At 41.7% G+C, this 21,008-nt stretch overlaps 7 protein-coding genes across 8 annotated transcripts in view; all 7 read left to right on the top strand.

Moving 5' to 3' along the window:
* LOC144088446 (inactive phospholipase C-like protein 2) overlaps window positions 1–5,167 on the top strand; it is a 54,472-nt gene extending 49,305 nt beyond the window's left edge. The window contains exons 5-6 of the mRNA XM_077618865.1: window positions 123–232; window positions 3,226–5,167. Of these exons, the coding sequence (XP_077474991.1) occupies window positions 123–232; window positions 3,226–3,591 (476 nt within the window). The 3' untranslated portion in view covers window positions 3,592–5,167. The remainder of the gene's footprint in view (window positions 1–122; window positions 233–3,225) is intronic.
* A 491-nt stretch (window positions 5,168–5,658) lies between these two features.
* Window positions 5,659–7,094, top strand: hcrt (hypocretin (orexin) neuropeptide precursor). Its single transcript, XM_077618658.1, has 2 exons — window positions 5,659–6,027; window positions 6,780–7,094. The coding sequence occupies exons 1-2, from the start codon at window positions 5,971–5,973 to the stop codon at window positions 7,092–7,094; spliced, it is 372 nt and encodes a 123-aa protein (XP_077474784.1). The 5' UTR covers window positions 5,659–5,970.
* A 651-nt stretch (window positions 7,095–7,745) lies between these two features.
* On the top strand, window positions 7,746–8,972 carry snrnp25 (small nuclear ribonucleoprotein 25). Of its 2 annotated transcripts, none has more exons than XM_077617970.1 (5): window positions 7,746–8,077; window positions 8,303–8,393; window positions 8,498–8,603; window positions 8,681–8,755; window positions 8,812–8,972. In XM_077617970.1, the coding sequence occupies exons 1-5, from the start codon at window positions 7,880–7,882 to the stop codon at window positions 8,855–8,857; spliced, it is 516 nt and encodes a 171-aa protein (XP_077474096.1). In that variant the 5' UTR covers window positions 7,746–7,879; the 3' UTR covers window positions 8,858–8,972. The 2 variants fall into 2 exon arrangements, with proteins under 2 accessions (XP_077474096.1, XP_077474095.1); XM_077617969.1 differs by having other exon boundaries at window positions 7,748–8,077; window positions 8,829–8,972.
* A 1,490-nt stretch (window positions 8,973–10,462) lies between these two features.
* Window positions 10,463–12,083, top strand: LOC144087887 (hemoglobin embryonic subunit alpha-like). The gene is made up of 3 exons (XM_077617968.1): window positions 10,463–10,707; window positions 10,781–10,988; window positions 11,863–12,083. The coding sequence occupies exons 1-3, from the start codon at window positions 10,514–10,516 to the stop codon at window positions 11,989–11,991; spliced, it is 531 nt and encodes a 176-aa protein (XP_077474094.1). The 5' UTR covers window positions 10,463–10,513; the 3' UTR covers window positions 11,992–12,083.
* A 140-nt stretch (window positions 12,084–12,223) lies between these two features.
* LOC144087883 (uncharacterized) lies at window positions 12,224–16,633 on the top strand. Its single transcript, XM_077617965.1, has 3 exons — window positions 12,224–12,650; window positions 14,349–14,812; window positions 15,679–16,633. The coding sequence occupies exons 2-3, from the start codon at window positions 14,625–14,627 to the stop codon at window positions 16,187–16,189; spliced, it is 699 nt and encodes a 232-aa protein (XP_077474091.1). The 5' UTR covers window positions 12,224–12,650; window positions 14,349–14,624; the 3' UTR covers window positions 16,190–16,633.
* Window positions 16,634–17,292: 659 nt separating this feature from the next.
* Window positions 17,293–18,709, top strand: LOC144087884 (hemoglobin embryonic subunit alpha-like). Its single transcript, XM_077617966.1, has 3 exons — window positions 17,293–17,461; window positions 18,004–18,211; window positions 18,493–18,709. The coding sequence occupies exons 1-3, from the start codon at window positions 17,367–17,369 to the stop codon at window positions 18,619–18,621; spliced, it is 432 nt and encodes a 143-aa protein (XP_077474092.1). The 5' UTR covers window positions 17,293–17,366; the 3' UTR covers window positions 18,622–18,709.
* An 872-nt stretch (window positions 18,710–19,581) lies between these two features.
* Window positions 19,582–20,788, top strand: LOC144087885 (hemoglobin embryonic subunit alpha-like). The gene is made up of 3 exons (XM_077617967.1): window positions 19,582–19,748; window positions 20,088–20,295; window positions 20,549–20,788. The coding sequence occupies exons 1-3, from the start codon at window positions 19,654–19,656 to the stop codon at window positions 20,675–20,677; spliced, it is 432 nt and encodes a 143-aa protein (XP_077474093.1). The 5' UTR covers window positions 19,582–19,653; the 3' UTR covers window positions 20,678–20,788.
* Window positions 20,789–21,008: the final 220 nt, after the last annotated feature.

Below are 21,008 nucleotides of genomic sequence, written 5' to 3'. Positions count from 1 at the left end.
CAAAAGTGCAATCACTTTTGGAAAAAAATGGCTTCTGGTTTTTGAAATGTAAAGTCACTGTTGTCCAAAACGGTGTCAAATATTGCATTGAAAATTGACAGCGGACTTCCTCTTCCGTGCAGGTCTGGACTTCCACGAGGACCTCCATCGCATCGGCGCAAAGGAAGGCTTAAAGGGACGCAAACTTCAAAAAGCCATGGAGAGCTACGCCTGGAACATCACCGTGCTCAAGGTGCTCGCTCCGCCCACGCATTCGCCACACGCACGTTTCCCCGCCGATGACTTGCCGTCAAATCCGTCACAAGACGACGCCAGAAAAACAAACACCCTCTCGGGCGTCCCCGTATTGCCGTAATTTACGACGCCACGTAGCGCCACATGCCACACGGGGGGGCTGGAGCGGATACTTTGCTCCCGGCGGCGTCCTCACGCCGCAATTCATTTAGCGCCGCGTGGATGCGCATCTTCCCCCGACGGAGGCTGCTCGGCCAGGACGGATGCTTTCTGTCATTAAAGCGCAAACACGTTAGCGTTAGCCGTTTATCAACGTTAGCCGGCAGTTTGGAATTCGCCAAACGGCGAATTCTCGCTACGAATGCAAAGCATTGGTCGTTAAACAAGGTTTTTTTTCCCAGAGGAAAAATGATGTCGTACGTGCTTACTTTATTTTGAAAAATGGCCTGAAGTAGGCAAAGGCATCCAAAGACACGATGTTCCAAAATACAACCTCTTCAGCATTCGTTCTATTTTTTTTTATTTTTTCTAGAGCACTCAAACAACCTTTTCCAAATAACACACAAACACACAACAAACATCCTCTTTTCAGTATTCTCGTGCAGGTTTTAAGAGGCGTCGTGATTGTTGTTATTGCATTCATACCTTTCTGCCAATTGGCTACTCCTATAGATCTCGTGGGCGGCTTGTTTATGGCGTATATGACAGCGGGTCAGACGTTGACCTTGAATAATTTGAGTTTTCTTTGTTATTGGAAGTCAGGAAAATTCCACAATGCGCCACAATAGGAAAAATACAAAAGACAACGTCTCTCGATTCCATAGAAATCGGACAAAGTTCACCAAAATTCACAGCAACGTCGTCGGGAAGCATTTTTAGGAATAATAATACATTTACCAAAAATGTATGTGGTATGTATAGCGTAATAGCTCACACCAATAAATCAGGAATTAACATTGTCTAGTCACATTACATTAATATGTATTGTCCCTTTATTAAATACATCAAACTTAGTCAAAGTAAAAAATGTATCCGCAGTTTGATTGGCCGAAAGTAATGACTAAATATTTTCCTAGATCTGATCATGTGATCATCAATTTTCGGGGATCGGAAATGGGGGGGAAACTTCTTTTTAAAAGTATATAATTTATTAATTAAGTAATTTAACCCATTGGCTGCGTTTTATTAAGGTCATTGGATAGCGCATAAATCCAATAATCATATTCTGGAATTTACCGCATTCGCCCGAATATAAGACGACCTCCTCTTTTTTGATTGCAGTCAAACTGGATTGGACGTCTCTCACCATCAATGGCAGCGTTTACAAATAAAATGGATTTGAGGTTTTTAACGAGCAAGGGCTACACACAACAAAATTGTATAATTGAGATACAAAAATATATAATTACGTACACAGTACAAATGAAAATACTTTTCAAAATTGACTGGGCGGTGCGTTTTATGTATAATTTTCCTCTATTTTCAAGGCGGTTAGAAATGAATTGTGACAAGACAAATGACTTAATAGCGAGCCTCTATTAGGGAGGTGGTCCGATTAGGACAAACAAGGAGGGGGATTAGGTATTTAATAAGGATAAAGTGCTAGGATTTTGCCCGCGACTTGGTTTTAGCCCCCCGTGGATCACCGCATGCCCACGGAAGCGCGTCAGCAAAGCTTGTCGCCGTCTTATTTCACGCCATTGATTCGTGGCTTACATCATTCGTGAGTGAGTGTGTGTGTGTGTGTATGTTTTTTTCAAATGCATGACATTTTTAATAGCCGCCAGTCATGTGAGTCTCATTTGCAGCGGCGTACCTGCAGCACAGAAATGTTACCTTTACATGCCATTTTTTTCACATCTGCTTAGCCGTTAGCCGTTAGCGGGTCAGGAAAGTTCAGGGGGGGGGGCTTCAGGGATGACAGTATTATGCATTTCGCCACAGTTTATGGCAGTTTAAAGGTGTTTTGTTGAAAAATTGCGTTAAAAGATCAGGAATTTAGGAATGTCTTTTGTTACCATGACAACGCAGGGGAGTCAGAGAGGCGAACGTTGTCCGTAGTTTTCATCATTCATCTTGAAATTGTGCTTATCTGACTGAATTGAGTATAAAAGGCATGCATTCAAATCCGGTTTGCACCAAAAAACACTTTTGTCATTGGTCATGGATGGCCTATCCCAGCTTGGGTGTAAATTTTTTAATATTTACTCAGCCTTCCCAGGTCAACTAAATATGACATCTATCGCCGTCAATGGCGGTGAAGGAGTGAAGTCCTGTGAGCAGCCAAATAATTAACGAGTATAGCAATTTTCACATATTTTTACAGTTGATTTGCCTGTTCCATATTTAAGTTATTGCTTGTGCAGGCGTATCATATGACAAACAATTTGTATGCAAGCCATTAAAAAAGGCATATTTACGTTATATGGCCCCTAAATTAAATTGCAACGAACTGTGCGAAAAGCAGAAATGTTGTGCATAAAGCAAGAAAAGGACTGGGCCTTTATGTAAACGGTTCAATACTGCCCCCTTGTGGATTGCAATGGTAGTGATCATATAACAGTACCTGCAGGATAAGAATTTCAATCATCAATATTATCATTTATTCCTTCAACATTTTATTTGACTTTATTTTACTTGTACTTCAAGTTATATTATCAATATTATGTACCGATCGTTTTAATCAATAATTTAATGTTTAGTCAAATTGGAATAGACGTGTATAACCGTCAATGACAGTGAAAAATGATCATTCAGTGCCAACCTTTCTTCCCCTGACAAGTTGACGGTATATAAAGTCTATTCCTGTCCATGTTTAAATGGCTAGCTCCATCTAGTGTTGAAGCTGAATGGTGCAACAGAATTGAGGCTGAACTGAAGCTTCTTGTGCGACTGATATTTTCATCTTTTAACTGAAAGCTAGTTAAAAAAAACTGATTGGACACCCCTATTTAAATGTTTTGTTTTGTTTTGTTTTTGGTGGCACGGCAGGGCCAAGCGGATCTGTTGAAGCACGCCAAAAGCGAAGCCGTGGACACCCTACGCCAGATCCACTACGCGGCTCAGTCGTGCGGCCTGAGCAAGAACGGCGCGTCGTCCCCTCAGCCTCATTGCCACGCCCACCCGCCGCAACCCTCGCTGCCGTCGCCCTCGCTGCCGTCGCCCTCGCAAGCCCAAGCCCGGACCGTCTCTCCTTGTCCGCTCCCGCTGCTTCAAAGTCATCCCAAACCGCCCGCTTACACGCCCCCGCCGGCCCTGCCGCCGCACCTCCACTTCCAGCCGCACAGGGCGTCCGCGCCCCTGGACTCCATTACGGAGAAGGAGGGGCTTAACGAGGATCCGGCGGGAACCTGCTGACCCGCGGCCTGTGCCCGCGGAGACGAACGGACGACGGAGCGTGCAAATAATAAAGCGGGGAAAAGTCCGGATGGGATGACGATGAGGAAGAAGGGTCGTCGCGGTAGAAGCGAGACGCAAGTGTGAAGGTCAGATTTCCCGAGAAAGCAGAAGATGATGCCAATATTTGTATTATTACATAATACATCATTTAAAAAAAAACTTTTTTATCGCCGAGTAGGTCGACACAGACACAGTTGGAAAATTTCCGCACAAAAAAAAAAATCTTTGGTGGTTAGCATGGTGGCTCGCAGTTCTGGGGTCAAGGGTTCGATGCCAGGTAAGTCCTAAAATGTGTGGAGTTTGCTTCTTCTTCCCATAGGCTTGCGTGGGTTTTTATCTGGGTCCCGCATCCCAAAAAACACATGCTAGGCTAATTTTATGCTAAATTGTGGCTAATTGTATGCTAAATTGCCCCTAGCTATTGGTTGTTTGTCTCCTCGCGCCTTGTGATTGGCTGACCACTGATTCAAGGTGTCCCCTTCATGGTGCCCTTACTTAGCTGGGATAGGCTCCGGCACCCCCCACCACCCTTGTGAGGATAAGCGGTTCGGAAAATAAATGAATGAATGAAAAAAAACTGAGCCGCCCGGTGGTAGAGTGGTTAGCGTGTCGGCCTCACAGTGGGAGACCGGGGTTCAAGTCCAGGTCGGTCCACCTGTGTGGAGTTTGCATGTTCTCCCCGGGCCTGCGTGGGTTTTCTCTGGGTACTCCGGTTTCCTCCCACATTCCAAAGACATGCATGGTTGGCTGATTGGTCACTTTAAATTGCCCCTAGCCACAAGTGATTGGTTGCCCGTCTCTTTGTGCCCTGCGATTGGCTGGCTACCAATTCAGGGTGTCACCCAAAGTCAGCTGGGATAGGCTACAGCACCCCCCTGCGACCCTATTGAGGATAAAGCGGTTCAGAAATGAGAGAAAAACTCTGGATTCAAATTTACTTGAAGCCTTTTTCCCCTAAATTGCAAAAAAAAATGGCATTCTGTGGGATTAAAGTGACATTCTTTGGACAGTTTACATTGGAATGAATGAATACATCCCTCTTCTTCTGCTTTCTCGGGGTAACATCCCATTTCCACACCCGCCAACGTTCTGTTGTCATTCTACTCCGCGGGTACAGGCTTCAGGCTTGGCCTCTACCTTTTTATTCCTTCACATTTTTGATTCCTTTTCTGTATAACTCCAGTCTAGAAGTTTCCCAATCATTCCACAGGAGTTCATTTTGGACGTCCTGGACTCATTCCACTTTAAAAATCACCATCACATGATGTGATTCGACACAAGCTTTGGTGAACCGTGATGTGAAATTCTTCAAATGTACAAAAAAAAAAAAAAAAAAGAATAATAATATGAGTTTTCTGTAGACATGTTGTAAATGTTGATATAGTTGGGTTTTTTAACTTTTATTTCGGCATCATGTGATGGTTTGGACAGTTGCCACTGAAAGGGACTGTAATGAGGGATTCGTACTGTAACACCAGGGTTTAAAAAAAAAAATAACGAAAATAGTATATACTATAAATATATATATATATATATATGAAGCCATGTGTACCACTGCAGGGTGAGTGTGGATTCTGTAAAAGCTCTTTGAAGAGACCCATTAAAAGTGGCGTCGTTGTTTATAACGTCTCGGTACGTTAAGAAAGGACTTCATTTAATATAATATGCGTGGAAGAACAACAGGAAGTGACCTGGAAATCTGTAAAAATCAACAGAAAGCAGCCAATGAAGAAGCAGCAGGCCGGAAAGTCCCCCAAAAGAAATAGTAAATGATCCAAAATTTACAGGAAGTGACCTCTCAGTCCCCTAAAATGACTCCACATGAACTCATTGATGTCCAATCGGCCGTGGATGCTCATCTTTCCTTGCCATTAACGTTCAGGGCCGTCAATGGCAGCCATTAAGTTCACTTTTGGGAGCAACAAACTGACTTTGGCACATCTGCCTTCGATCATTTATGAAGGACAAAACCTCCAAAAGAACAAACAATGATATTTCATTCCAGGGCCACAAAAAAAAAATGCCAGCTATATATAGCGTACATTCTCACATTATGCATGGAAATGGGCTTCATATTAATGAAAGGGCAAGTTGATATTTGTATATTAGAAGCGTAATGAGGCCGACGCCTTCACGACTATCCACGATGGCATGTATTAATAAGATAGTAGTCAACGTCAACAAAGACATACCTGCATCGGAAGGAAGAGTCCTGGAGATGAATTTAATTTAATTAATGGCAGGAAAAAAAGCAAGAAATGACCCGAATGACGTCACGGTGGGACGCACAAAAGCTATATAAACCAAAAGCCGCAGGTCCACGGAACAAGCCAGAAGATGATTTGGTTCGACCCTAAAGTGAAGATGTTGGCTGGCTCAGATTTATCATACAAGGTAATTAAAAATCCTCCATTTTTTTTTATATTGGTTTTGCCTTTTCTAGCATATTTATTCAGGATTTCCACAAACTGCTGTCTTATTATTAATTTAATGTCTGTTTTTTTCCTTCTCATTTAAAGTTTTTTATACCGCATTTTATAGACCAGGGGTGTCAGACTCTGTTCAGTTTTTTATAGATCTAAAATGATGTTTATTTTAGCTTTTTTTAAAAATATATTTTTAGATTTTACAAAATGATTTTTGAACTAAAAACACAGAAAAATGGATTAAAAAATGACAATTATTGATTTAAAAGGGGGAAAATCAGGAAATGTAATATACATCTATACTCTTCATTTTAATTTGATCCTAAGACAGAGTCGGCACTCATGATTTACTTTCCCGGGCCACATAAAATGATGCGGCGGGCCAGATTTGGCCCCCGGGCCGCCACTTTGACACGTGTTATAGACTATAAAGTGCACTATCAATGAAAAATTTTTACGCACCTAACCCTGATGCGCATTAGTTTGTTTTTAACAGCTTTATTTAGTTTAGTGGTAGTAGTGGTTCACTCACCTGACTTTAGTGCGGGCAAGCCTGGGTTCGATTCCCGCTCGATGGTGGTGGGATTGAATGCGAATGGTCATCTGTCTCTGTTCCCCTATGGCTTACTGGCGACCAGTCAAGGGTGCCTTTTGCCCAAATACTGGAATTTGAACATTTAAAAGGAATTGACATTGACGACCCCAATGTGCGTTCTACAGCAAAATGTTTCGGTGCTGGTCTTGGCGCTGGTGCTGCTGTCCCAGGAGGTTCGCTGCAACCCCCACGAATGTTGCAGACAGCCGTCGCGCACCTGTCGTCTGCACCCGTTTCTGTGTCGCCCGCACGGGTCGGCCGACGCCTCCGCCGGCATCCTGACTTTGGGCAAGCGCACGGAGATCGGGGGCGCCTTCGACAGCCGCCTCCAGCGTCTCCTGCACGTGTCGCGGAACCACGCCACCGGCCTCCTCACCGTGGGCAGGAGGGCGCAGGCTCCCTGGGACCCGCCTTCGGATGCCGCGCCCTCACCTGTCTGACGTGTCACGCCCAGGGGCGGACTCACTATTTGCCCCGCGGACCCCCGAGAGTTCCGAGGCCTCCGAGCGAGGCCCAAAAACGGACCAATAAAGTTTTCTTCAAGTTAAGACAACCGGTATTATTTCATTTTTAAAGGGCGCATTAGAAAATGTGGCAGAACTCTTTTTGCATAATTAGAGATTCATAAACAAAACAAAGATTCCAACAGCAATTTTTTTTTTTTTTTTTTTTTTTTTTTTTTTTACTGTTAGTATGTCAGATGGGGGCCGCAAGTGGACCCTGAAACACAGGTTTAAGACCCCTTTGCTATATGAATGTAATAGATAGATTTAAGAAAAAAAATATTCGTGCATGAAAGAATTAAACTGCTTTCTTAATGTGTCTTTATCTCGAAGAAGACAAAAGGTAGACGGAACCTTGCTACAGAATACCAGTTTCCTTCCGGTGACCAATTTGTACCGTACATAGTTTGTTTACTATTATTATTTTTCATAAATATTTGCTTTAATTTATACAAAGTCTACAACTTTAAAAAAATCAACTGTTATAATTTATGATAGACAATACCGGATTGAAAAGTTATGATAGCACTTAAAAGCGTCTGATCGGAAATTAAAGTTAGGCGGAACGTTTCTCTTTTGCAACAGTTTTCTTCCGATTTCCAAACTACGCCGTACACATTTCGTAGATACACACCTGTTACAATTTCAGGCAGTGATTTAACGCCAATATCTATTCCTGTTTGCTTCGTTATATAGCTTTTTAAAAACAGTAATTATTTGCAATGGTAAATCCGAGCGAAGAGACCACCGTAGGTCTAAATATAAAGGAAGAAGAGAAAATGTCCGACACTATTTCTGCTCCTGATGATGAGGACGAACAAGATGCCGAAGCTTTAACACATGCTGAAGTTTTGGATTTATTTGAGGAAGGACTCGCCCGCCTCGTGCAAGATCCTTTACTCTGCGATCTTCCCATTCAGGTACATTCCTTTTCTTTTGGACGTCTAGCTTCATCAATGGCAGCGAATCTGTGTTTCTGAATTAAAATTAAAACGGATAGAACAGCAGGAAGGACGAGTATTTGATTAGTACATTTACTTTGGATTTTTTTTTGCTTTGGAACGTGCACATCAGAATTAGTTAGCATTGTGGGCCGAATTAGCTATCACTCGAAAATGTATTTTATGGAATGCGTTTGTTTGCAGGTGACTTTGGAGGAAATCAATTCCCAGATAGCACTAGAATACGGCCAAGCCATGACTGTGAAGGTTTTAAAAGGGGACGGAGAAATTATGCGTATGACTTCATTATTTTTTTTTGCTTTTGGCTGTTGTTTTTTCCAACTTTTTTTCTTCTGAAAAATATATAATTGTTTTTTTTTTTGCATGTGGTTGCGCTAGCCATCGTGGTGGTGCAGGACGCCAGTGTGTTAGACTTGAAGAAAGCCATTCGCAGATTCGTCACGCTCAAGCAGCAGCGTGAAAGCGGCATGAAGCACATCAGCTGGTAAAAAAATAAATAATAATATTTAAAAACGCTCATAAACACTAACGAAGGCTCACAAAAATAATTTACCTTCCTAGGAGGTATGTTTGGAGGAATTACACTTTAATGTTCCAAGGAGAGAAATTAGAAGATGACCGCTTGAGGCTGAAAGAGTAAGTGAATAAACACGGTCATTTATCTTTTATTTGTATTTATTATTCCCAATTTGATTTTTTTTTTGTGCAGTTATGGAATCAGAAACAGAGACGAGGTGACGTTCGTTAAGAAGCTCAGGAAGAAGTGAATACTTTTTCTCCCCCTAGCATTTTTTCTGGATATTTCAGAGATTATATTTATTTGTCGTTGAATAAAGTTTTTTTCTTTGTAAAAGTCCATTTTTCATATCTTCCGCAAATTTCCGATCACTTGGATGAAGAGTCGAAATAAGCAAAAATGAGCAAAACGCGTACGCATAAACCTCAATGACTGCCATTGATGCTGATAGACGTCCAATTAATTTCTGCATCATCTGTTAAAGCGGACTGGATAGCGTAGCTCGTCACCACGCCCAAACATCGCCTTGTCTTTGGGAGGAGTCGGCGAGATAAGGCTGTCTTGTACGCTGAGTCATATTGACGTGTGGGCAAAAAGTGTAACCCCCCCCCGAAGCATTTCTTTATTTTTCACTGGCATGCTTAGAGAAACAACAATGAATTGGTTGCTAGCCATTGTGTCATCCAGCTAGCCTAGCATGCGTGTTTTGGCAATGTGGGAAGAAACCGGAGTATCCGGAGAAAACCCATAAGAAATGCAAACTCCACACAGAAAGGTCCAAACCCACCTGGGATTGAATCCTCGCTCTGAGAATTGTGAGGCGGACATTCTAACCACTCACCACTGTGCCGCCCTGAATATTTATATTAGGATTTTTTTTGTAGTGGTTTGGGTTTAAAATGAGACCATTGAAATGACTTTTCTTATTATATTTTTTTGACTCAATATCATTTACATGTATTTAGCCAAACAACTATCCATGTGTGTATATATGTATATATATATATGTGTGTATGTATGTGTGTATAGTATATGTGTATATATATATATACATATATATATATATACATATATATATATACATATATATCTACACACATGTATATCTACACACATGTATATATACCCACACGTATATATACACACATACATATATATACACAAATATACACACACATACACGTATATATACACACATGTAGATATACACACATATACACACACACATATATATACACACATGTATATATACACACACATACACATATATACACACATGTAGATATACACCCATATACACACACACATATATATACACACATGTATATATACACATATACACACACATATATATACACATACACACACATATACACACATACACACATTTATATATATTTATATATATATATATATATATATATATATATATATGCACGCCATTTAGCTCAGCCTCGTTTCATTACAAAACATGCTTTGCTATCTTGGGAAAGCATTTGCAGTAAAAAAAATAAAAAAAATAAGTCAAGTGCAGTGTGGTTGTAACGGTTCCACCCCAAGCAGCTGCAACGTTGATAAGAAACACTGAACATAAGACAAATTAAAGTGGGGAAATGACTCTACTATTTTTAGATGAATGCTTCAAGCTAAATCAGTTGAGAATGGCAGTTTTTTTTAAATTGTTGGCTTAACTCAAAAGTTCATTCAGGGTCACCCTTATTATTACCACCTTATTTTTTTTAAGAAAAAGTGAGGACATTTCAGGCAATTTCTGTCGACATTTCAAATGTAGAGAAAGCAGTCGAGAGACGATTCCCCGCCTCTGAAGGGGGTGTTGCCGTCACGTACAATGAGCAGATATTGGGTTATCTGCCGCGATGGCCTATCTGGGCCTGGGCGCGACCGCTCTTTTTCACCCTATAAAAAGCCGCCGCGGCCCTCCGTCGGCATCTCAGTCGTTCCAACGAGCAAAGATGACCAGCCTCACCGCTAAAGACAAAGCCACAGTCGTCGCCTTCTGGGAGAAGGTGGCCCCCAAGACCGAGGAAATCGGCATGGGCGCCCTGTCCAGGTCAGGCGCCGTCTTTTCTTCTCTTCTCCCGCCGGTCGGGGTCCACGTGCTCAAATGTGTTTTTTCCCCGCAGGCTGTTGACGGTCTACCCCCAGACCAAAACCTACTTCTCCCACTGGAAGGACTTGAGCCCCGGCTCCGCCCCCGTCAGGAAGCACGGAAGGAACATCATGAACGGCGTGGGCGAAGCCGTCGGCAAGCTGGCCGACCTGAAGGGGGGGCTCCTGTCCCTCAGCGAGTTGCACGCTTTCACCCTCAGAGTGGACCCCGCCAACTTTAAGGTACGTCTACACACTTTTTCTACGTTGAACTCGACAGCCGCCATTGACATGAGAGCCCTTTTGAGCGGTAGCATTAGACGGTTAGCGTTGGCAAACGATGAGTTAAATATGAATCAAGATTGGGGTTTTTTTTGCGGATTTTGAATTTGGCATGTTTTTTTTAACTTCATCCCACAAATTTGGTCTAAACAATTGACTTTATGTTGACAGTTATTGAGATACATACAGATGTAGTCGTTATTGGTTACAGCATCAATGAAAAATCAACAAAATATAAAATTTGCAACTATAACAGGTAGTAAGTTTTGGATTTTTTTAGGGGTCAGCATTTTTTTTCTTCTAATTAGTTTTCTTGATTTTTTTGTGTAAAATCCAATTCTGATAGGAAAAGAAAATGCTAATTTTGCGCGTCTTTGTTTGCGAATTTAAAATCTGCATGAAGAATTATAAAACCAATTGAATATTAAAAACGATTACCACTGGGGTTAATATAGTAACAAAAAGTAACTTCAAATTCAAGTCTAAATTGTCATTAGTCATAAAAATAATAGCCTTTAAGAGTGGACCAAAGTTTGCTTTTCAATCATTCAAAAAATAAATCCATAATAGTTTCCATAGTCACCATTTTCATAGTTTCCATATTCATAATTTTCACTAAGGCAAATCATTTTTTAACAATCAAATACATTTTGTGCGCCTGCTCTATTCGACCAATTTGCAAAATAACCCAACAAATGCTAACAATGGTTTCAGTCAACTTTGAAACCTTTACTAAAATATCCGCTGTAAAAAATGACGGCATGTTTCTAAAAGTAACATAGCAATATAAAATGTAGTCACATCAACAATTGAGACACTTTGCTCTTCTTTGCAGATTTTCACCCACTGCATTCTGGTGGTTTTGGCCATCACTTTCCCCACCGAGTTCACCCCCGAGGTGCACGTGGCCATTGACAAGTTCCTGGCCGCCGTGTCTCTGGCTCTGGCCGAGAAATACAGATAAATGGCTGAAAATCAAGCCCCGGGCAGCAACAGCGACGTGTCTCTCCTGTGTGCTTGTCTTTAATAAATGCAGAATTGAAAAAAAGCCACAAATCCCTTGCCTGTCTTTTTTCCCCACCTAAACCAAGCAAAAATATGATTTAAAAATATGTTTAAAAATCCAAAACCTCGACAATAAACCTAGTTATATTCAGAGGCGGTCCTCGCTCATTTTTTCTCTTTCACCCCAGCGCACAAACACGACAATTTATTATACTCTAACTTTTAAGGTTTATTAAGGGCGGCGCAGTGGATAAGTGGTTAGCGCATCGACCTCGCAGTCCTGAGATCGATGGTTCAATTCTGGTTTCGAACGTTCTTGCACTTATTCCTCATCTTTGTCAAGGTGGTGGGGTGCTGGAGCCTATCCCAGCTGATGTTGGCAAAAGACAGACCATACCCGAGACTGGTCGCCAGTTAATTTTTAGGGCGTAAACATCACATTTGTAAATTGCACAAACACTGAAGCACAAAAATAACATTGAAAAAAATCTTAAGTCAGTGGTCATTGTTGGATGTGCCTGCCACTTTAAGAGGGGGCGTGGCCACCATGGAGCAGGTGTTGCTTGATTGATTGATTGTGATAGTTTGTTCAGGAGGACTCATGTTTCAACACCACTGGTAGGACACTCTCTTATTTCAATGTTTATTTATGAGTCTATAGTCAAACTTTTTGGACACTTTGCTCACTTTGTCTGTTTTACTTGATGCTACATGTTATTTAGTTTGTTAATTAGCTCGTTAGCTGCTTTCAGAGCCACCTGTAAATGTTTGATGAAGTCGCATTCATGCCATGTGGACAAAATATCTAAAGTTGAATGTATTATCATCACATGGGTACTTATGGTTACATTTATTTGTTGCCAGATGGTTTGTCCGATTGGTCTCAAGCGTGTAGAGTCCGATCTTGCTCGCGGGGGTGCTCTGCCTGACTTTGTAGCTCATTCATATACTCTACATCCAGAATTAAATGCCATTATACACCCACATTTTTCTAAACTGAATCAGATTATCAAATAAAAATCTTCACGGCATATATCCTTTATCCTCTGGCAAGAACAATTCCTATTTAGAGAGAAACTGAGGCCCTAGTGGCCCATCTAAACTATTTTCTCTTTTCTCGTCAATGGCAACCAGTTACTTAACAAACTCTTTTTGAAAAATATGACGTATCAGAAGAGAAGCTGTTTTTAGCGGTAGCCGTTAGCCTCGAATACTCATGACGCCGGCTTCTTGTAACGCGGGCGTCGGGAATGCCGATGTGCTGACATCGTGCCTCAAGATGGCGGCGATGAGACCTTGTAACCTAAATGCGTTCGCCTAAATTTGGGCTGAGTGGTCGCCAGCTGCTAGCTAGTTGTTTTTGACAGCTGCTCCGTTGGCATGTGTTCAAGATGACTATAAAAATCTTTACGGCAGACACCCGCCGGGTTGTTCTGCCTGACACCGCCTTTGTAGAATCAAATATTTTTAGGTTTTGGATGGGGGTGCCGTAAAACCTGAATTTTGTGTTCATCTGTCGATGTCACAGAAACTCGGTTTTGGGATTTGAGTAGTCTCAATTCAGATGGATTTGACGTTTGTCGCCGTCAATGGCAGCGAATAGACAATCTGCAACTGTTTACATCGTCCAATGATCTCTTACAGCATTCCTCGCAAATGACAATGTCTCGAGATATTTTTAGAAAAATATCCGCTCAGGGGCGGATCTAGAAAATATTTCGGGGCGGGGCCTAGGACCCCCTTGATACATGATCAATTCTTTGCAAAATTTTGATATATTTATGATTTAATTCAAAGGCCTTGCATCCATTTTATACCAAAATAGGAACACATTCAACACAATCAGCTGTCATTTACTTCAAGCTATAAAAAATACAAATCAATATTATTGTTGATGATTTTCCCTGATGAAAAAAACATTTTTAGCAAAACGCCAAGTAAAAATTGTCATTGTTTTGATGGAATTTATTCAATTGCGCTTGACAAATCAGTAAATTAATTCAACGTTACGACACTAGTGTCATCATATGGCAGATGTTGGATATTTAGTCACTCATTTTCTGTGTTGCTTGTGGGGTGCTGGAGCCTATCTCAGCCAAACACCCTGAATTGGATGCTAACCAATAGCAGGGCAGAATTAAACGATGATGGCGGATATTGATACAGTCAATGTCTAATGAACCAGAGTTTATTTTATTTTATTTTTTTATTGCTTGATAGCAACTGGGATGGCAAGTATGTCTTTTTTGGGGGGGCATTGCCCCCTATTTTGGGGTGTCCACCTACGGGCCTACTTAAAAACCCCTTTACTTCCAGTTAAGTAAAATAATCCTGCTTTTCCGGATGACGTAAGCATCTTCGAGTCCGACAAGCGTGACTTTTCTTTGGCGGTGACTCAGTCCAAAGACAAACAAGACGTCCCCGTGAGCCGTCTGACCACGTCCAGGGTCTCCCTCCCCTCGGCCCTGACCTCACCGTCCGTAAATAGTGCGAGGGGGGAGAAAGGGGGGGTCGGGACTGGAAGTATATTAAGGCCGGGAGAGCCCGGGTGAGCCAGACGGAAGGAGAAGAAGAAGCAGCGTTCCCGAGGTCATGTCACGACACGCAGCCCTCGGCAGCCTCTTTGGCGACGACCCCTTCTTCAACCAGGGAGAGCTCTTGTGGCCGCTTTCCAAGCTTCGTCAGGACCTCTTCGACCGCAAAGACCAGAAGACTGAAGGGTTCTTCGAAGGCAAATCTGGCCTCCTGGATTCGGCGCTCACGCCCGCCGCTTTCCTCAGGTATGGAGGGAACGATACTGGACTGGAGGTGGATTAGAAGTGGGATGGTTTAGAGCATGGGTGTCAAAACTGGTGGTCCTGGGGGACAAATCTGGTCCGCCGCGTCATTTTGGGCGGTCCGAGGAAGTAAATCATGATTGGTGACTTTTTGTTTTAGGATCCAATTCAAATGAAGATTATAGATGGATATCATATTTCCTGATTTGACCCTTTTTGAATCAATAATTGCAATTTTTTTTAATCCATTTTTTTCTTTTTGTGTTTTTAGTTCAAAAAGCATTTTGTAAAATCTAAACAAATATTTGCACTTTAATATTGAACATAATTTAAAGAAAATTGTTTCCTTTTGAAATGAAAAACAAATATAATTAAAAGACGTTTTCCCTTAGTAAGAAAAAGAAGCTCAAATTGTGTTAGATCTATTTTTTTAAAAACTGAATATTTAGGGCTTTTGATTCAGTTCTTTTAATCCGATTTAAAAAAAAAAATTAAATATTATATAAAAAATGGTTTGACACCCCATAGATGCTGAAAATATTTTTTTTTAAAGATGCGGTTTTAATCATTTTTGAAGTATGAAGTCATTGGCTGGCATTAACGGTGATAGATCTCCAATTAATTTTCTTATTTTCTTTGGCGGGCCACACAAAATGACCAGTCGGGCCAGATCTGGCCCCCGGGCCTTGAGTTTGACACCGTTATAAATGGAATGGAGGAGTGAATGATGGCACACCCGCATATTTTCTAGAGAGATGAATTTAATGATTGAAAAGACTAATATCGCATGAATTGAGAGCCAAACCGTTGGTAGTCAAATACAAGATGGCCGAACCCCAAAACAAACAGATTTTCTTGAACGCGTTCAGAATGGGCGAACGACAGGAAGACGAAGACCAAGAGGATCCCGCCCGAGCGGCCTCGCCGCACGACGACCTCCTGGTGACCCTGGACGCCCGCGGTTACGCCCCCGGCGACATCAGCGTCAAACTGGAAGGTCGCAACCTGCTGGTGACGGCCAGCAAGGAGGCGGGCGCCCAGGATGCCCGTTCCTGCTCCTCCGCCACGTCCCGGGCCTCCTTCGCCTCCTCGGCCGCGTCGCGGGTGGGCTTCAAGCAGAATATCCGACTTTCTCCTCACCTGGATCTGTCGGGGCTCTCCTGCTCGCTCATGGAGGACGGCCAGTTGAGGATCCAAGCCCCCGTGGCCAGGAAGCAGATCACCCAGGGGTCGTCGGGGGAGCCCATCAAAGAGGAGGAGCGTCGAGAATCGAGGGGGGAGGAGCTAGAAGATGCTCCTCCTCTCTTTAGGGCTTCTCTGGAGTTCCCTGTCACCAAGGAGAAGACGGAGGACACACACAAGCACAAAAAGCTCACTTAAGTCAAGAGGAGACGTAAAAACTACACTTAAACTTTATTTTTTTTGTTGCACTAATCTTTGTTTTGCATGACTTTTGTTACTTTGTGACATTAAAATTCTGAATGGACTTAAAATTTGGAGACTTTGGCAAGGTTGTTTTTTCTTGTGTATGGTATAAGGATGGCCGCCAGGGGGAGACAGAGCATTCTTGTTGTTATGGTTTTACTTGAACAAGTGATAGGCGTGGTAGTAATGTATTTATATTTGTTTTATTTTAACTTGATCTCCTAAAGACCTGAGAGACACTTACAAGTACAAATTTTATGTCACGTAGGGCATAATCTTAACATTTTCTATCCTGGTTTCCATTATCATTTTTTTTCTTTTGCATTTGTGCCTTTCTGATTAAATTCAATAATGAATGTTATTTTAAAAAGACAATCAAATTAAAACTATAATGCACTCAAAAGTTTTTTTACAGTACATTTCAATCCATTATTGTCTAATAATGATTTTAATCTCTATAAAATAGGTATAGAATATATATTATATCAACTTTTTTAGAAGAAAAAAATATCTTAATGTGGTTTTTATGTATATTATAACATTACTTTTTTCTTCTTAAAATTCGACTTCATCATACTATTACCACATTGTGACAAAATATCCAACTTTTTTAGGCCTACAACTTTTTCTTTTATACATAGTATGTTGTTTTTCCTGTAAACTTGACATTTTTTCTCTCAAAAATAAAATATATTCCCCATTTATCCTTTTTAGGATTTATATCAATGATTGTTGTTTTAACTGTTGCGTGAAAAACTCAAAAATGTGTTTGCAGCTTAAACAGAAAATAATATGCTTATCAGAGTATACATTTATTTTTAAAGTGCAGTGCATTTAAGCTGATAAGACATTGCTGCGTGTCTCTGCCAACTATTTACATAGTACTTGAACCATTTTTTTTGAACTTTCAAACTTCGTCACACTTTATAAGGATAAAAATGCTCTTGATAAATCCAATTTCCGATCAAATAATTAATGTGTACTCCAATAAAGCGGTGGGAGTGTGCTGCACCAATTGGAAGCCATCCAGCAGGCACTCATCATATCATGGGTGTGCCTGTGCCCCTTTTGCCACCCAAGCTATATAAGCTCCATTTTTGCCCCCTATCGGGGCATTCAACTTTCAGCAAAGATGAGTCTCACCGCCAAGGACAAAGACACGGTCAAGGCCTTCTGGGCCGTGGCCAAAGCCAAGGCCGATATTATCGGAAGCGATGCTCTGTCCAGGTAAATATGAGCAAATCGCCTTCAGCTTTATGTGTCTTGTTGTCTTTGTTGTGGCTTCCTACACATGTCTTGTTGTCTTTGTTGTATCTTCCGACATGTGTCTTGTTGTCTTTGTTGTGACTTCCTACACGTGTCTTTGTTGTGGCTTGCTACACGTGTCTTGTTGTCTTTGTTGTGGCTTCCTACACGTGTCTTGTTGTCTTTGTTGTGGCTTCCTACACGTGTCTTGTTGTCTTTGTTGTATCTTCCGACACGTGTCTTGTTGTCTTTGTTGTATCTTACGAAACGTGTCGTGTTGTCTTTGTTGTGACTTCCTACACGTGTCTTTGTTGTGGCTTCCTACATGTGTCTTGTTTTCTTTGTTGTGGCTTCCTACACGTGTCTTGTTGTCTTTGTTGTGGCTTCCTACACGTGTCTTGTTGTCTTCGTTGTGGCTTCCTACACGTGTCTTTGTTGTGGTTTCCTACATGTGTCTTTGTTGTGGCTTCCTATACGTGTCTTGTTGTCTTTGTCGTCTCTTTGATGCGGGTTGGCCTCGGCAGAATGATCTTCGTGTACCCCCAAACCAAGACCTACTTCTCCCACTGGAAGGACTTGAGCCTCAACTCGGCTCCGGTCAAGAAGCACGGCAGGGTGATCATGGGCGGCGTGGGCGAAGCCATCGGTAAAATCGACAACTTGACCGCCGGCCTGCTGAGCCTCAGTGAGCTGCACGCCTTCAATTTGAGAGTGGATCCCGCCAATTTCAAGGTTGGTCAAGATGATAGTTAAACATCACGTCTTTGGACGTGCCTTTTTGTTTTTTGGGCTTGCGTTGACGGCAATAGATGTCCGATTCCAATTTTGAACTGGGAGGTTTGGCGCGATGGATGAATTTTCTAAGCCAACACTTACAGTTCAAATGGATACATTTGTAAAAAAAAAAAAGAATGATTAGTTGGTAAAAGACGGGTCATGTTCAAATGAATTACTATTGTCGATTAAAGCAATATATATGATGTTTAATTTGGGGCATTTTCCATACATTCCAGATTCTGGGTCACTGCATTCTGGTGGTGATGGCCATGACCTTCCCCAAGGAATTCACCCCTGAGGTGCATGTTAGCGTAGATAAATTCTTGGCTGCGCTGACTCTCGCCATTAGCGAGAAGTACAGATAAATCAAGTCGGCCAAGCCCGCAGTGTTCAATTCATGTATCCGGCTCTCTGTGGGGCTAAATTTTCAATAAATGGTCTAAATCAAAACAATTGTGTTCTGTGTCTTGAATGGAGTCGGTTTGGAAACAAGTTGTTGTGGGTATTTTTCTGTTATTCACACTGATGTTTTTTTGTTATTATTGTATTGTATGTGCCTACAAAGAGTTGATTCATCTCTAAAAATACATGTAAAACTTCATCATTATTGTATTTTGTATATTATTTTTGTATCATTATCACAGACTTCCAATTTAAATTGGGAGATTAGCCATGGATGCTAATGCTAATTGTGTCTTTTTTTTAGCTCGCGCACACAACAAATCAAGCATGATAGATTGTTGTGAAGATAGGAAAGGTTAGTAGATATCCATAAAAAACATTATTCATAAGAACTTTTACAAACAGGTAAGAAGAAAAAAATAACCCTTAAGGAAGCATATAACAAAGAATAAAGTTTCATTTAAGCCTGCCAAAGCCGTCTCATTAAAAAACAGGGATGTGTTGCCCTCTTGTGCCATTTACAGGTAAATACACATTTTTTCTATGCAGACATTTAATTATTTTTATATCGTAATACTTTATCAATATAAAAATATATTTATTCATAAAATATGAATAGTAATGTTTTTTTAAAAACACATGACTTATTGGGTATTTAAAAAAAATTTTTTTAGACCTGCCGTCCAAATAGATGGACATCACATTTCCGATCATGTAGGACACGCTTGTTCTTTCAAGCATTCATTTTCTGAACCGCTTATCCTCACAAGGGTCACGGTGATGCTTGTTAAAATTGTGTTTAACGTGGTTCATTATTTATTTATTTATTTTTTATAGTGGCGGTGGGTGGCGTACCCTATCTACATATGGCCACACCACTTGGATGCCATCCAGCGGGCCCTCATCAGATGGTGGGTGTGTCCACGCCCCTTTGCCACACACCAAATATAAAGGCCCAATTTTGCCTTCGTCGGGGCATTCAACTTTCAGCAAAGATGAGTCTCACCGAGAAGGACAAAGCCACGGTCAAGACCTTCTGGGATCTGGCCTCCAAGAGGCGCGACCTCATTGGGAGCGAAGCCCTGTCCAGGTAAATATCCGCAAATCGCCTTCAGCTTTTTGTGTCTTGTTGTCTTTGTTGTGGCTTCCTACACGTGTCTTGTTGTCTTTGATGTGACTTCCTACACGTGTCTTGTTGTCTTTGATGTGACTTCCTACATGTGTCTTGTTGTCTTTGTTGTGGCTTCCTACACTTGTCTTGTTGTCTTTGTTGTGGCTTCCTACACGTGTCTAGTTGTCTTTGATGTGACTTCCTTCACGTCTCTTGTTGTCTTTGATGTGACTTCCTACACATGTCTTGTTGTCTTTGTTGTGGCTTCCTACACGTGTATTGTCGTCTTTGTTATTTGACGTGGGTTTTCCTCGGCAGGATGATCTACGTCTACCCTCAGACCAAGACCTACTTCTCCCACTGGAAAGACCTGAGCCTGGGATCCGCTCCCATCAAGAAGCATGGCAAGGTCATCATGGCCGGCGTGGGCGAAGCCATCGGTCAAATCGACAACTTGACCGGCGGCCTGGTGGGCCTCAGCGAGCTGCACGCCTTCACTTTGAGAGTGGACCCCAGCAATTTCAAGGTGGGCACTTTACACTCTCTTCGATGACATTGGGTTAGATTTCTTCATTTTGCTGACGGGGAAGTTGTTTGCAAACAAGTCCCAGTCCAGGTGACGGATATGTGTAGTGGTAGTTCGTAAAAGAAAGAAAATAATATTGCAGTGTGTACTCTGCATCGAACGATCGCGTCCAGCCTCTCCCGGTTAAAATAGATTGGATGTCTATTGCCGCTTAAAGCAATGTTTAATCTGGCGTATTTTCCATACATTGCAGGTTCTGGGCCACTGCATCCTGGTCGTGATGGCCATGCTGTTCCCTACCGAATTCACCCCAGAGGTCCACGTGTGCGTGGATAAGTTCCTGGCCGCCCTGACTCTCGCTATCAGCGACAAGTACAGATAAACAGCACGAACAACACCCGAGGAGGAAACCGTGTTGACAACCCTCTGGTTGTCATCAATTTCCTCAGTATGTCGGGCTCAAATGTAATAAAAGAACAAAAGCAATCAAAAACGTGTCAACGTGATTTTTCCTTCCCTGGTCGTGGATGAAGCAACAAATTGTAAAATGCTAAAGATTTGAACCCTTTAAGCACCAATTGATTTTGATTCATTGTATTTTATTGATTCATAAATGCATTCATTTTATGTTCCAATTATCAGCGGGGGTGCTGGAGTCTATCCCAGCCGGGTTGGGCAGTAGACGGGGACACCTGCAGTAATTAATTAATTAA

The sequence above is a fragment of the Stigmatopora argus genome, chromosome 14, assembly GCF_051989625.1.
Source record: "Stigmatopora argus isolate UIUO_Sarg chromosome 14, RoL_Sarg_1.0, whole genome shotgun sequence".
NCBI classification, from domain to species: Eukaryota; Metazoa; Chordata; class Actinopteri; order Syngnathiformes; family Syngnathidae; genus Stigmatopora; species Stigmatopora argus.
The sequence above is the reverse complement of the archived record's forward strand: the minus strand, read 5'-3'. Positions and strand labels throughout refer to the sequence as shown.

What these genes read in the sequence shown, in the direction of transcription:
- LOC144087887 (XM_077617968.1), top strand. Translation starts at nt 10,514, where the DNA reads ATGGCCTATCTGGGCCTGGGCGCGACCGCTCTTTTTCACCCTATAAAA. An exon ending in GGCATGGGCGCCCTGTCCAG is followed by an intron (nt 10,708 to 10,780) that starts GTCAGGCGCCGT and finishes TTTTCCCCGCAG; the next exon opens with GCTGTTGACGGTCTACCCCC. An exon ending in TGGACCCCGCCAACTTTAAG is followed by an intron (nt 10,989 to 11,862) that starts GTACGTCTACAC and finishes TCTTCTTTGCAG; the next exon opens with ATTTTCACCCACTGCATTCT.
- snrnp25 (XM_077617969.1), top strand. Translation starts at nt 7,880, where the DNA reads ATGGTAAATCCGAGCGAAGAGACCACCGTAGGTCTAAATATAAAGGAA. An exon ending in GGCATGAAGCACATCAGCTG is followed by an intron (nt 8,604 to 8,680) that starts GTAAAAAAATAA and finishes TTACCTTCCTAG; the next exon opens with GAGGTATGTTTGGAGGAATT. An exon ending in GACCGCTTGAGGCTGAAAGA is followed by an intron (nt 8,756 to 8,828) that starts GTAAGTGAATAA and finishes TTTTTTGTGCAG; the next exon opens with TTATGGAATCAGAAACAGAG.
- LOC144087885 (XM_077617967.1), top strand. Translation starts at nt 19,654, where the DNA reads ATGAGTCTCACCGAGAAGGACAAAGCCACGGTCAAGACCTTCTGGGAT. An exon ending in GGGAGCGAAGCCCTGTCCAG is followed by an intron (nt 19,749 to 20,087) that starts GTAAATATCCGC and finishes TTTCCTCGGCAG; the next exon opens with GATGATCTACGTCTACCCTC. An exon ending in TGGACCCCAGCAATTTCAAG is followed by an intron (nt 20,296 to 20,548) that starts GTGGGCACTTTA and finishes CATACATTGCAG; the next exon opens with GTTCTGGGCCACTGCATCCT.
- LOC144087884 (XM_077617966.1), top strand. Translation starts at nt 17,367, where the DNA reads ATGAGTCTCACCGCCAAGGACAAAGACACGGTCAAGGCCTTCTGGGCC. An exon ending in GGAAGCGATGCTCTGTCCAG is followed by an intron (nt 17,462 to 18,003) that starts GTAAATATGAGC and finishes TGGCCTCGGCAG; the next exon opens with AATGATCTTCGTGTACCCCC. An exon ending in TGGATCCCGCCAATTTCAAG is followed by an intron (nt 18,212 to 18,492) that starts GTTGGTCAAGAT and finishes CATACATTCCAG; the next exon opens with ATTCTGGGTCACTGCATTCT.
- LOC144087883 (XM_077617965.1), top strand. Translation starts at nt 14,625, where the DNA reads ATGTCACGACACGCAGCCCTCGGCAGCCTCTTTGGCGACGACCCCTTC. An exon ending in ACGCCCGCCGCTTTCCTCAG is followed by an intron (nt 14,813 to 15,678) that starts GTATGGAGGGAA and finishes GAACGCGTTCAG; the next exon opens with AATGGGCGAACGACAGGAAG.
- hcrt (XM_077618658.1), top strand. Translation starts at nt 5,971, where the DNA reads ATGATTTGGTTCGACCCTAAAGTGAAGATGTTGGCTGGCTCAGATTTA. An exon ending in GCTCAGATTTATCATACAAG is followed by an intron (nt 6,028 to 6,779) that starts GTAATTAAAAAT and finishes TGCGTTCTACAG; the next exon opens with CAAAATGTTTCGGTGCTGGT.